The sequence below is a fragment of the Miniopterus schreibersii genome, assembly GCF_964146895.1.
Source record: "Miniopterus schreibersii genome assembly, chromosome: 13".
NCBI lineage: Eukaryota > Metazoa > Chordata > Mammalia > Chiroptera > Miniopteridae > Miniopterus > Miniopterus schreibersii.
Window position 1 is genome coordinate 17,893,578 of NC_138113.1, and position 15,252 is coordinate 17,908,829.

At 35.2% G+C, this 15,252-nt stretch overlaps 1 protein-coding gene across 1 annotated transcript in view; it reads right to left on the reverse strand.

The window, feature by feature from the left end:
- Positions 1 to 1,048: 1,048 nt before the first annotated feature.
- The window catches only part of HNRNPLL (heterogeneous nuclear ribonucleoprotein L like), a 35,006-nt gene continuing 20,802 nt past the window's right edge, over positions 1,049 to 15,252 (reverse strand). The window contains exons 7-13 of the mRNA XM_081157309.1: positions 13,089 to 13,160; positions 8,155 to 8,372; positions 4,919 to 5,040; positions 4,232 to 4,433; positions 3,281 to 3,338; positions 3,097 to 3,195; positions 1,049 to 1,770 (exon numbers count right to left, since the gene is read on the reverse strand). Of these exons, the coding sequence (XP_081013435.1) occupies positions 1,715 to 1,770; positions 3,097 to 3,195; positions 3,281 to 3,338; positions 4,232 to 4,433; positions 4,919 to 5,040; positions 8,155 to 8,372; positions 13,089 to 13,160 (827 nt within the window). The 3' untranslated portion in view covers positions 1,049 to 1,714. The remainder of the gene's footprint in view (positions 1,771 to 3,096; positions 3,196 to 3,280; positions 3,339 to 4,231; positions 4,434 to 4,918; positions 5,041 to 8,154; positions 8,373 to 13,088; positions 13,161 to 15,252) is intronic.

A 15,252-nucleotide genomic window follows, 5' to 3' on the forward strand; every position in this document is an offset into this window, starting at 1 on the left:
GCAATACCTAATTAGTCAGGGGCACTGACCTCTTTTCCCTAAGATTGTCAAATTTAAAAATGACAACAGCCAACACAATAGCCGTCCAGTGTGAATGAATCAAAATTATACCCATTTTTTGTCAGATTGGCAAAAAATATATTTTTTGGTGTGCCATAGAGTTTAGTTAGTTTATGTGTGCTGTGAGATGAAAAAGGTCGAAAACTGCTGTTCTAAGTTGAACTTAAATTTTTCTAGATCTTTAGAGGACTAAAGGAACACTGGGGTCCACTGTTGTCAAAATTTAAGAGGAAATAAATGTTAATGTGTTTAGTTTCTATCTAAATTTTCTATTCAACAGCTCTTAAATTTTTTTTACACCCATGTCATTTCTAAAAAGATTATGGGAAACTGCCTTCTTTTAGTGGTAAAATTCAAAATACAGCTTTTAGAAAAGATCTAAACGGAACTTCTATACGCAAATTTGTTTAAAAGTCTCAGGATCACAAAACTACTATTGCCAACTATACAGACTTCACAGTTATTGTAGGTAGATGAAACATTCTCCATTCTTTTAAAGATGAAAATTAAATCACTATCGATTTTCTATTATAAGTAAGCTGTGATGTCGGTAACAAGTGTGCTATAGTCTGGTAATCCCATGTTTCGTCCTTCCATCTTACTTGCCTATGTATGAGACGTATTATTTTCCAAATAAAGGGGCGGGGGGGGAAACAGATCCACTGGGAGAAAGAATGTTTAATAAATGGTGTTGAAACAAATAGCTATCTGTTTGGAATAAAAATAAAATTAGATCCTTATACCTTGCACCATATAGAAAAATACATATATTACTGATGGATTCAAGAGTAAAAAATAAAAATGCAAGTACCCAAAATTCTACATACAATTTTAGGGGGTTCACAGACTCCCTAAAGCCCATCCATGGATCTCAGATTATCTAGAAGAGACACCGTTAATTATAACTTCTATTAAAATCTCAATGCCAAATACCAGACAGGTTTTCAAGATCAAGTCACATGCAACCAATGAAGATGAACACATTAACTCATTGTTGTAACTTTATAAAATCTCCAAACTGGAACTAGAAACAGAGGCATGTCAATACAAATGGACAATGACTTAAAAAAAAATACACCAATTTAAATAAGTCTGAGTGCATACTGTACACTGTACCATGTCGGTTAGCTTTTCAGAAATATAAAATCAGCTAAATCTGTAGTACTTAAAATTTAATATGTGTAACATTATTCTCAAACTTGATTAAAATACTTAATAAATACAAGTTATGTTTATTATGAATAACTGCAACATACTTAAAACATCTAAACATTTAATAGGAATTCTATAGTATTAAAATGCAATCCTTCCACCTGCGTCAATCTCATACACAATGGAAAAATACTTGCAGATAATTAGCATCAAGAATGCAAATATATTTTCACTGTGGAAGAAAAATAATAAGATTAGAAATGATATATTTGAGTAATCTACAGGGAAGCTGTAGATAGTCTACATTATGACATTCTATTTTAAAATGAAAACAATTCAGTATGTAGTTTACAACAAATTTACTCAAGGCAAAATATTTATTACAGAACAGGATCTTAAGTCAAAGTAAGCAAGGCAACATCCGATTTTTAGATTTTTAAAATGAAGAATAGCTTTAAAATTGTAATAAATGTGAACGTAAGTTCTAACATGCTCTTTCTTCTTATAAATGGGACGATGTAGAAAAGCAAAGCTTCAACGTGTAGGGATTGGAACCATCTGTAAAAATTAAAAACAAAGTTAATAGTTCACTTCTTCAAACTTTCAAGATTACCTTGAATTAGCAGAGTAAATTATTTCACCTTTTTACAGTATTAGAAGCAGGAATATAAAGAAGGAACATTTCTATGTAAGGTTAAAGGGAAGACTACTTTTGTTCTTATCTACAAGTAGGTAAGCTCCATGAAGCCAGGGACTGTCCCCAGGGACTGCTGCTGCATTCCTACTGTGCTAAACATTATCTGACACACCCAAGGCACTTGACTTTTTTTTTAAGTGACTTAATCATTACAGATAAATAGTATCAGGATTAGGCCTATGTCTACGAGCAAAAGCTCACTTTGCAGAAAATATTACCGATGGTAACTCCTTTACAAAAACCAATTCAAATATAGTTTGGGAAGTGGGACCAGACTGGAGTGCACACAAAGATATCAATTAGCTGGAAAAAAATGGGTATAATCCACAAAAATACTTCCATTTCATGCATTTTTCTTTAACTTTCAGACCAAGCAGAGGTAACTCTTCATCAACTGATTATGCAAAGAAACAATTCAGAATTTTAGCTTTCAAAGTTATAGTTCCATAAGGGGAAAAAAAATGATTAAAGGAAAAAGTGTATATATCAATAAGTATTTGCAAGACATTGCAGAGGGCAAAACAGAAATAACTATACCTGTCTCCACAAAGTTTACAATTCACACACTACCTTGCATATATCTCATATATACTTTAATAAAACTTTCTACAAAATTAAGCCTGACTCACTACTTAAAATTTATTTTTGTGACTAGAAGTAAAATGAATAGTCCTACTTATTTATCTTATAAAAATTTTCAAACATAAAAAAATATAGTAGTGTAATAAACCCTCACATACGTGTCACCTCACCTCAATAACTGTCAATACTCGGCAGTGCCATCTCATCTCCCTGCCCCCACACACCGCAGCAGAGCTGGGATATTTTAAAGCAAATTCTAGATATGTTATTCCACCCATAAATCCTTCAGTTTGTATCCCCCCCTTAACTACCAGTCGCTACCACATGGAATTAATCATGTTTCTCCCACTATTTAGAAAAATAGTTTTAACCAGCCTTTAGGTCCAGGATCAAAGTAAACTGCACAGCACAAACCTTCAAAAGTTAAATACTTTACACAGTAAAAAAGAGGCCTTCACAAAATGGAGAGAGTAAGTACTGTGATGATTTCATTTGATAGAAATTTTTTAAAAATTCAAAATCTGACTACATTCAGTGTTGCCAAGAGTGCTGGGCACTGGGCACTCTCATATACGGCTGACACATGTTAACACAATTCTACTTACTTGGAACCCTTATCTGGTAGTGATTGAGTGCTGTAAGGGCTTCTACCGCGTCAGTTTTGCATTCCCATTCCAACAGCCCGGAGAGCGTTTTGGCAGAAGCTAAAACAAAGAATCACACATCCAGTTGTTATCTGCTTGTCATCAACTTAACCAGAAAACTTAAAAAGAGGGAGTGTGCACTTACGTTTTGCATCAAACACTTTATATTTGATGAATGTAAGAACGTCATGGTCATTACACAACTGTTAAAGAAATGTAAAACTCCATTAAAAATATGGCCAAAATAATATTCTTACCTCTTTAAAGAAAGTAAACTTTATGGCAGCGTTTAAGTTTTGAGCCTGACATGAATGAATTAAACCAAGTATGTTTTTAGATTAAAAAGCTGTATGAGAAAAATCAATTAAAAATGGCAATCTTCTACAAACTATGTAAATAATTTAGCGCCGTACAATAAAACCACAGATTTGTAACTGAAATACGTATTCTCAGAGTTGACCAGAATTTACTGGATGACCAATAGGAGTGGAGTCCAGAAAATCAATTCTCTTCTGAAGCATTTCCTACAGTTAGGGGAAAAGGCAGGTATATATAATTTATTATTATTATTTTTTAATTCTCACATGGGGATATTTTTTACATTGCATTTCAGAGAGAGTGGAGAGGGGAGAGAGAGAAACATCGATGTGAGAGAGACACATCAATTGGTTGTCTCCCAATCACACCCCAACTGGGACCGAGCCTGCAACCTAGTAACGTGCCCTTGGTCAGAACTGAATCCAGGAGCCTTCAGTCCACAGGCCAATGCTCTAAACACTGAGCCAAACAGGCCAGAGCTATAAAAATTTTGTATGGGTAAGAATTAAGAACATAGTAAAAAACCCTTTCTGAATGCAGAAGTAAGGGCATCTCATTCTAATTCCAACTCTCAAAAAGATTGTGCCACAAACCAAAACAAGACCAATGAAGAAGGGAGGCCAGAAAAGTATGCTGGCCAAGGAATAAACTATAGAACAGAATACTAATAATATCAAAAGCAGATGAACAGAGCAAGAATTGAAAATGAGGCTAAAATATGACCTATTTTAAAATAGAAAAGAGGACCATTTTACAAAATTTGTATCTCAGCGCCCACCTTTGTGAAGGTCTCTTCTGTGACACACAGTGGGACATTATAATAATGCAGCACACACGAGGGCGGCTGGATTATATTCTTAGATGCTTGGCCAGCACTTGTAAAGCGATTATTCTTGCTCATTGCAAAGTCCTTGTAGCTACTCGTACCATCCTCCAGCTCAAATATTTGACTTGGAACAACTGAATGTTGCTTAGACACACTGAAGGTTGGAAAGGAAACAGGTACAGAACATACCTTGTTAGATAAAAAGCAAGTAAGGCAGTCTCAGAATGTTAACATATATACCGGCACCAACCTTAACAAAAAAGGCACACATAGCTATTTAAACAGTTTACACATTTAACATTTCGAACATGTGCTTAAATATTTACATTTAGTTTGAGTTAAATCATTCTTATAATTTAGACATCAATTAGAAAGAAAAATCTATGACTATGTTTTTAAATGAGAAAACTTTAACATAAATATGCCCATTTTAACATGCTGTTTTATGATCATAAAACTAAAAGCCAGGCACAGGTAAGCAAAACCTGAATTTTATGACCCAACACTTTGTCTAAAATAACAATACCATAGGTGCTAGTTTCAGACGTGCCCTCGGTCACAGTAAAATATTCTGACGTTGAAATTACATCTCTAATGAAAAGGATAAAGATTTTAAAATTTACCACGTAAGGTATTTACCAAACATTAAGTCTTTTCCCAAATAGCTTGACATTGTTGAGGTGTGTGACAGCTCTTTCCACCGCATACTCGTCGCCCATTTCTACCAGTGCTGTACCAGGAATGGTCTTCATGAACTTTACCTGTAAACGCAAAACCCCCAAAAGGTGACCATTTAGCTCCCTTTTATAAAAGATAATATGATTTAAGTGGTTTATGTCAAATGCAGATCACCTAGAATATTAAACTTTATTCTGATATGCTATTAGACACTTAACGCATATAAAAATTCAACCTCGTTAAAAAGGAAGACCACAATTATAAGGTAGAGCGCACTCCAGGAAAGCACAGGCTGACCCTGGCTCTGCTATTTACCAACTGTGGAACCTACAGCAAATGACTTCATGTCTCTGAGCCTCAGACTCCCCTACAACATGGAGATAACAACATCTGACAGGACTCTTCAATACTTATTCATTCAACAAATATTTATTAAATGCCCAATATGTTTTGATAAGCACTGTGCTAATCACTGGGGATTTAATGGTGAACATAACAGACATGGTCTTCTTGAGATTTATATTCTAGTAGGTAGGTCAGAAATTTAAAAGTAAGTAATAAGTACCAAATATCCAGGGTGCTGTTAGAGCGATATATAAAATCCCATATAAGAAATACAAGATGGCCTTGAGATAACATTGCCAGTAGAAAGGCTTGTGCAAGGTAGTAGTAGTTTAAAAAATAGGCAATACTCCGTAAGTTTTCATGACATCTTGGGCAGATGCCACATATCCTCTTATATTACTCCAATTTTAGTATAAATGCTATAAGGGTTAGAGGGGATAAAGTATGAAAATCACTCGGCACAGTGATTTTCCTACCCCTTGGAAAGTCTGTAAATAACTATTAAGTACCACTAATGTCCATGACATCTTGAACATACTTCCTTATCAGTTAACCTCAAGAAAATATTGAATACTGGGAATGGACTTACAAAACAAATGCAACACAGCATTTATATCCACCACTACAACTGTTAGTGGGTTATCCTAGCATTTTTATACTATACCTGTACTTGAAACAAAACTCAGCTGTAAAAGGACTTTTCAGTTGTTTTTCATTGTTTTTTTTGTTAATCCTCACATGAGGATATTTTTTCCATTGATTTTTTATTGAGAGTGAAAGGAAGGGAGAGAGACAGAGAAAAACATAGATGTGAGAGAGACACACTGATTGGTTGCCTCTCCCATGCGCCCCGACCGGGGCAGGGATCAAAGCCTGCAAATGAAGTATGTACCCTTGACCAGAATCAAACCCTTGACCCTTTAATCGAGGGCTGACACTCTAACTACTGAGCCCAATTGGCTAGGGTTTCAGTTTTATTTTAAATCAATTATCTTCTTGTGGGGAAAATTTCTCTCCCTTGATTAAATCTAATAACGTCCTACAAATCTAATAGTGAATAAGTTTATCTGTGAAGTATGTAGTTCTTGTGCTGGTAAATCTTTAAAAAAAGTTAGGGCCGGACCAGTGTGGCTCAGTGGTTGAGTGTTGACCTATGAACCAGGTGGTCATGGTTCGATTCTAGGGGTCTAGGGTTCAAGGTTCTACCCCCAAGGGGGGGGGGCATTCAGGAGGCAGCCAATCAGTGACTCTCATCATTGATGTTTGTATCTCTCTCTCCCTCCCTCTCTCTGAAATCAATTAATATATATATATATATATATATATATATATATATATATATATATATATATTTAAAAGAAGTTAGGAAAAATGAACTATATAGAGATATTTTAAGGATATGATGGCTTGAGTTTAATGTATCAAACATTTCTGAGATGTGGAGTGAGAGACTAGAATTGTTCAAATAATATACAGAAAACTTAAGTTTTATTAGACAAAGAGATTTGGTTTCTAAATCATAAGATAATTAGTTCATAACACAGAGACAAAGATCTACTAAAGATGTTGATTAAACTGATTCTGATTATCTACAAATATGAAAAGCACAAATAGAAAAGTAACACTACATAAAGAAGGTTAAAATTCAAATTAAAGCCCTTTTAGTTATCAAGCATGAGGCTCCTAGACCTTAACTAAACACCCAGTTGTCTGTATGAAAAAAATCTGAACTATTTTTCCCCATGTTGCTAACTCTGTCCCATGTAGTCCTGGCTAGTTATATAAGTAGAAATATCCCATGTTATCCCCTAGACCAAATATGAATTTTTTCTTTATTAAAAAAATGTGGTCAAATGGTTATGTTGAGGAAATTCTTATTTCAGAGATTTTTTCCAAGCTGCTTCCTCAAATCAAGGAGGCTTTAAAATTAAAATACGAACTAAGAGTACCAAGAGACTCACATACTTATACTTTTTTATTGTTGTGAAAAGAACACTAAAAATCACTTAAAACAACAGGAAAACATCATGACTACGATACTGAAACTCAAATTAGCAAGTGTATCAAACAATTAGTAATTTAAGACTACCAATCATTTCCCCAGTTAAATTTCCCATGATTCTTTCAAAAGTAGTTTAACATCTACTTTGTGACAAGGATTATCCTCAGTATTTGTAAGATTACCAATGAACAAAATATCACAGATCTGGGGAAAACACAAAGTTATGGGGTGAAAATAAGGTTACAATTTTAAAGATCTTCAAAATATGTTTAATTCAAATGTTTTGCTCTTTTTAAGTAATAAGCCTCCAAAGTTCTGGACACATTTTGTCAAAGTGGGTCAGTTTCAGACACCGCTGAAGCTAAAAGCACATTGTTCATTAGAAGATACAAGAACTCTAGCACTTGGGAGGCAATTATATAAATCTAGACTCTCCTAAGACTCATGATTTGTGGCCAGGCCTGAGGCATGTTTATATGTATACATAGCTCCATGAAAGTAACTACTCTTTCAAATTCCACAGTTTAACATGTTAAGTGCTAGAATCTCTTTGAAATGATAAAAAATAAGATTTGCACTTAAAATATTCTAGTAATTGATTCAACTGTTTTAGATTTCTATTTATATTAGTTATTTAAAAAATATCTTTAGTAGCAACAACCTATACTAATAACTTATCAACAAAAAACAATTTCTAGAGGTCCTACTTAGTGAGTTTTTAGCTCGTGTGGGTCACTACTAAAAAACCCTGGTAGTTCCTAATTCAAGGACAAAACATGTATTTGCTGCCTTTTCAGATTTTCTTACTACATTATCTTAGCAAAAAAAACCAATATAACATGAAACTTACCTTTTCAATATTTCCATATAAGCAGAATAGGTTGAAGACTCTTGAACAATTCATTTTCAGTGGATGTAATCCACTAACCATTACAACTGAGCCAGAGGGATTTCCTCCATGCATATAAGAGGAAGAAGCCTGCGGTAATGGATACGCAACAAGCTCAGGTGTATCTCGAGAGCCCATTCTGTAACGACTTGGTAAAGGCAATAATGGGCCATGCGATCCTATAAAAAGGAGGAAGGAAGGAAGGAAGGAAGGAAGGGAGGGGGGAGGGGGGAGGGAGGGGGGGAGGGGGGAAGGGGGAGGGAGGGGGAGGGGGGAGGGAGGGGGAGGGAGGGGGGAGGGAGGGGGAGGGGGGAGGGAGGGGGAGGGAGGGGGAGGGAGGGGGAGGGAGGGGGGAGGGGAGGGGAGGGGAGGGGAGGGGAGGGGAGGGGAGGGGAGGGGAGGGGAGGGGAGGGGAGGGGAGGAAGGGAGAGAGAGAGAGAAAACACAGCTTTAGCAAATACACTATACCACGCAAAAAATAAACTCTTACTATAGTCTAATGTATGTCCAAAGAAAACTCAACTGCATGAATGTTCAAATATAACCTGTGAGAATTAATAAAATCTACATTTATTTGTACTAGACCCAATATATATTGGCCCGCATGCACCGGCATACATCAGGTTTTATGTTTATATATATTTAAAAAACAGTAGTTTAACCCAAAAAAGTATATAGGATCAGGCCATAGATAGAGAGGGGGAAATCAGTGTAAATCTTTGGGCCACTGTATATACATTATAACTCAAGTTTTAAAAACACCTTCTGTCAATGTCTTTTAGAGGATAATACAATAACATACAGTGAAATCTAGTAAACTGTCTTTATACAGATATAACAAAAAGAACATCTTTAGTTCCAATGAAAAGTTGTCTCCTTTAAATATAATTTACTATAATGTACTTTCAGGTTAGTATTTTATTCCAATTCTAATTCAGGTAACTAAAACCATAGATTTAGTTTATATCACACCTATTCAGGTGTCATTCGGCAACCCATTTTTTGCAACATCAAGAACCAGAAGAAAATAGCTGAGTATCTGAACCTGTTGTCACAGAAACACAAAATCTATGTCTCTTATATTAAGAATTCTTAAGAATCAACCTGCCAACTTTAGAGTAGTTCTAAACAACTTCATCTGGTTTTCCCCTCCACAACAGACTAGAAGTAACAAGGAAAAGAGAGCTAGATGAATGAAAGACCAGGGATGAGTGGGTCTGGAGAAGCTGTGAAGTAGGCACAGGGCACTCTCACAGCAACGAGAGGCTTAAGAACTCAAAAGAGGCAACTAAGCTCAAGGCTGGTAGCTCCGAAATAGAAACTGACACATCTTAGGTGCCCCTGAGTTAGTAATCGCAGAAGCATACTCTGGGATACATGCAAAGGTCCTTCTGATGGGCAAGAAACGAGTCCAAACCCAAGTCCTTTCCTCGTTTCTCAAAAGTGAGGAGTATATAATGCTTCTAACTTTCACCTTTATGTAAGACTAAAATAACAAAGAATAAGAGGACACTTGTCATCTACCAGGTGAGTTACTAAGAACTACTGTATTTTGGTATTATAGCATGCTATTAGAGTTAGGTAGACCCCAATTCAGTATTCAGTATTCTAAATGTAGCTGCCATTCATAACACAGCAACACTACCATTGAGCACATGCAAACTATGTGAATTCCTGCAATTTTATAAAGCAGTGACTTTCAATCCGTGTGCAACACACTGGTGTGCCACAAGAATTTTTAAAACATGCAATAGCTGACTTCTTAGTCAGGGGCACTGACCTTTCTTTTCTTAGATTGTCAAATAAAAAAATGACCACAGCCAACACAACAATAGGTATCCAGTTGAACGAATCAAAATTATACCTATTTTTGTCAGATCGGCAAAGATATACTTCTTGGTGTACCACAGAATTTTAGTAATTAGTTTAATGTATGTCATGAGATGAAAAAGGTTGAAAATTGTTGGTATAGAGGAATATTTTATCAATGCATCATCATCAGTGTTGCCTTAAATTAGTTCAGGTTTTCAACTGCTATTCTTGCTGGTAACTGATAGTTTATCAAAACAATCAATATAGTTCATGGTGAGTTACTTCTTAGTAACTACACATATTTTGGCCTCTAACTTAAGCTGTTATACATACACTGGGGTCATATATAGATCATTCTTACCCCTACTGCAAAAGTACATATACCTATTATACTGCACCCCACCCCACCACTTGCTTGTACAGTAATGACACTTCACTATTATTGCTAAATTTCTTTTCCATGGAAAGTGGAAAGATGTATAGTAGACGGGCAGCAGAAACCTTTCACTCTGCCTAAGCTGGCCAAGGTCAAAAACTTTGAGATCTACTGCCATACGTAACGATCAAATTCAGTGCAAGAGTATAAGGGATATTTAAAATTATGACCTTGAGCCATCAGGATTAAATTATGTTACCTATAGAACTTAAATTGTTACCTATATTGTTTAAGAAGATAAAATAGAAGTCTTTTAAAAGTTTTCTATACTAAATAGTTTATGCAAAAAAGTTTTGTTGCTTAAAAAAAACTTATGCTTCAGGTATTAAAAAATTCACTTACGTGAAAAAATGCTACATAAATGGACATTATTAACATTTTGAATGCATTTTCCTTCTTTGATATTCTAAAATCTTTGGTCCAGGAACCATAATATCCAAAGATACTAGCAATTAATATACAAACTTTTCTTGGGCTCATAACAAATAAATCTGTATATTTATTTTTGTCACTTTTCAAATATAAGGGCTTCCACCAGTTCATCTCATAGGGCTGGGCTTCCCAAATAAAAAGAATTAAGGAATTCTGAAAGCATAGATTTATACTGTTATAATAAATTAAATAATGTTTAATCTAATTAAACAATTAAACCTTTTACATACCAACATAAGGGAAAAGCCATGCATGATATGGCACAAAAATGCAAATAAACCTGTTTTGCTGAACTGCTGAACTAGGGGATACAGCTGTGATTTGCAGTATTTGTAAAAAAGTTCAGTATCACTAGAACCTACTCCCATCTTCCTTGCCTTTCCCCAGTGTCACCCTTACTTCTCTACTTTATATTCATCTCTCTCTCTCTCTCCCCCTGCCCTCCACCCCATCCCTCTCCCCTCCTACACCCTATTCTGTTTACTTCCCTAGGAAAGTAGGATTATTCTCAATTGTTTCAATGGACATAGCTCAGAATGGATGCCACTATCCAACCCCACCACAACCATTTCTCTTCAGCAGGACTCTCGAGAGCCTGAAAGATCCCTATTTAACAACCATCATCACTCCAAATATCCCTGCACCTTATCTCTTTAAGTAAGCTTGCATTTTAAAATTTATATACATACACACAAACAAACACTCTGAATAAATTAGGGGATAAAACTGACAAAGTATTTTACAACAGGCTTTTGAAAAAAATACAAAGTTCTTTTAGGGCATATAACATACTTTTGTTTATAAAATTTTTCAATAAGATGAATTTATAAAGAATGGAAAACCTGAAAACTCACACTGAAAAAACAGCCTGTGTCAACACTACTACAGTAGAGTTCTTCACCCTTCATTATCCTTTCACAGATTTTCCTAGTCTGCTTTGGCAAAACATTTAACCAATTTTAGCCTTCAGCTGATTCCCATGACAGTTATATATTGCACAACTCCACTACAAACTTGTGGTTAGCAATTCTTTCCTAACCCTCCATCACGCAAAGCACAGTGGGCTCCTAATAAGTGTTTCTTTACTGCAGGGTCAGAACTACCCATGGGACCATTTTTAATATTCACACTGTTAAAGAAACTAAGACAAATTATCAAGGAACACACACTAAAATGACTGTGCACAGAGTAAGATTTTAATTCTCTACACCACACTTATGATATATTGTTTTAATTTCTTCTGCCATATAGACTACTATAGAAACTTCAACAAACACACACGTGATAAATTCCTGGAGTTCCAAAAAAGACAACAGGGAAAAGGCTAAAACTCACAGCTACGAATGATCATCAAACATGCAGGCAAATTTGAAAATATTTCAGACAACTGGCAACAACCAGGGATTTTCAATGATAAATCCCAACAGAAATAGCAATTTCTATTTTCTAGTACTTCAAATAGCATTGGGCGTCAACTTTAAGCCACAGAATAGGTGGGGTCAATAATTAATGCTTTTTAAAAACTAGAAAATGTTTAAAACCACAGAACTTATAACCAGTTAAAAATCTTATCAATAGTAATTCTCAACATCTACTCACAAGGACAATAGCCTGATACCTCTCTTTCCTGAGGAAGAATATTATTCTAGGTTTTATAATCTTAACTTACCAACATAGCAAACATTAAAACTAAATAAGTTTTAAGAGAAATTATATAAAACCAATATAACCAAAGCCAAAATACCAGCTGTAGAACTAAAAAAGATCTAACCAGAAACATGTTTCCTTTTCACTAAATACCCCATTCTTTCTGCCTTTATTACTCAAAATTCCTCTTTGCTCATAATTGCTAGAATGGAACAAAATACACTTACTGAGCAACTAATACTTCTTTTTGGTCCTCTAACAGAACCAGAGCCCATTACTAATCAAAACCAAGACAAAACAAAACAAAACATAACGGTAAAAAAGCTTTCAAATCCCCAACCAACAGCTCTCCTTTCTCTCAAGGATTATATGATATATCAATATTCTAAAAAAAAAAAACACAGAAGATTTTGGACAACTCCTTGGGAGTAGTTATAAGGGAACAATCCCATATAAACCAAGTCAGGTGAGCAGGAAAAATAGAAAACAAGAAATGTGCCATTCATCAGAAATGCAAAAATGCTAACAGTTCATCTATACTACCTTCCTTCTGCCTTGACAAACTTACCATAGCCATCATGTCTAAACGAAGAAGGGTGTTCTCCCAAAATGGCTTGTCTCTGGCGACCCTTTCCTCTATCTGACACAAAAGTAGAAACATGGTTTTAACAATTTTGACTCAAGTACTTAACAGAGTTCTCACATGGGAAAACCCATTCAAAACATCCATTACAATTCATAAAAGAAGTATGATTCCTGGTTAACTTTAAACATCCATTCATATCCATTTTAAATACAAACACCAAAAGTTTAAGGAAGTACTTCTATCTAACAAACTCCACTTAACTTGAAAATATCTTTTTGGCAAATGCCAAATACAATCACACTTTCAAGTTTAAGAAGAATGGATACTTTTCAGAAAGTGAATGTACACAATGCTAGAGTTTGACACTGTACAGAAGTTTTTACCAATACATGTCTTTAAAACAAGCTTTAAGTGCAGTACTTTTGAAAGACAGTACCTGAATCATACTATTAGCTTCAACAGCAACACATTTTCAAAGTGGGCTTCTTTCAAGAAGTTCAGCATAAGCCAACAACAACCTGTATTACATGGTTTCACAATCAGTAAACACAGAGTATTTTGTATGTATATACACATATTTACAAACACCTAGACTTGAGAGCTGGAAATTTGCACATCACTGGCCCAGATTATATCATGGACTGGTCATTGTGTATAGATCTTAACACCAGGCAGGACTACGAGCACCCCCCAAAGTTTAAATATGCCAAGATTAAGCTAACCAAGGGGGCTACATTATTGGATGAGAGTACTACAATCAATAGTCCTAAAGGATAATTTTTATTTTAGCTACATTTTCAGGGATGGCATGCCAATTTCCCCAAATCTAATGTGAGATGTCAACAAAAAGTAAGTTTCTAAAATAGCACTTCCTACGTTGGTTAGTAAATTTTAAAATTCATTGTACAATACTTTTAGAAAGTTTGCTGATCAAATTATAGTGTCCAGTAAGATTTTTTAAAAATGTATCTTAAGAGTCCAGTCATTCTAATCTTTGAAAATTCAGAAAGAGGCTTTTAATATATCTTTAGTCACCTAAACAAATGAGGTTTATGGGAGATGAGAAATACTTTCATTTTCACTTCAGTCTAGAGAAATATTGTATTAATTACCCATTCCAAGTTATTGCAGCACTGATAGGGACCTAGGAGGTCATCTAGTTCAACTTTTATTCAGTGTCTAAATTCTCTTTACATCATCCTGACCAGTTGGGTCCATCTAGCTTCTGCTTACCCAACACCAGTAACAAGATACTCACTACTTTCCCTTACATTTTCAAGGTAGTCCTAAATCATCAGGAAATTTATTTTTGTATTGTATAGAAACAGTCCTGTACCCATATTCAATCCCATCAAAAACCCTTCCAAGTGTTTAAAAGCTATGATGATCCTCCCTCCATTTCCCCAAGGTCATTTCTCCTCCAGTCTAAACATTCATAGTTCCTTCTTTTCATTTCATTACATGGCTTCCGGCATCATCACTTAAGTCTCACTCCTCGTGAACCAATCCAATCTGCTGATACACTGTGCTAATGTACCTCTATTTAAGCATGCCACCAAACACTAAATATAATTCCTTATCTGATCTAGGAATCTTAAACCAAAACCATCATGTTTCCAAGGCTCAGTATTATTGATATAGTTAACAGTGTGCTATAAAGGAAAGAGCAGTGGACTGAGAATCAGAATATCCCCACTTAATCACTAATTTGCTGTATAATCACAGAAACAATCTTCATTCATAAAATGAAGGAGTTAGGGTAGATGATCTCCAAGGTACCTGTCAGCCAAATATTTTCATCATTAATAATACTCTTTCTTTGAAGCATTCGCTGCCTAATGTAAGGTCACATAAGATAGAAGTGTGTAGAAGCGTCAGACACTGAATACTCCCATCTATAAGCAGTGGCTTATAACCTTTCCTGGATTCATCTGAAATCTGACAGAAGCTGTGGGCCTTCTCCCCCTAGAGACACATATACAGACAAGTTTTGCTTAACATTTCTAGAGTGATTCCCTGAAGTCCAGGCTAAGAATTCTTTGCTAAAATGTAATTTGGGCTGAAAAGGACTTTTAAAAATGAGGCTATATTTATAAAAAGCGTTTTGGTAGAAAAAGATACAATTCAATATCAACTTGAGTAGAAG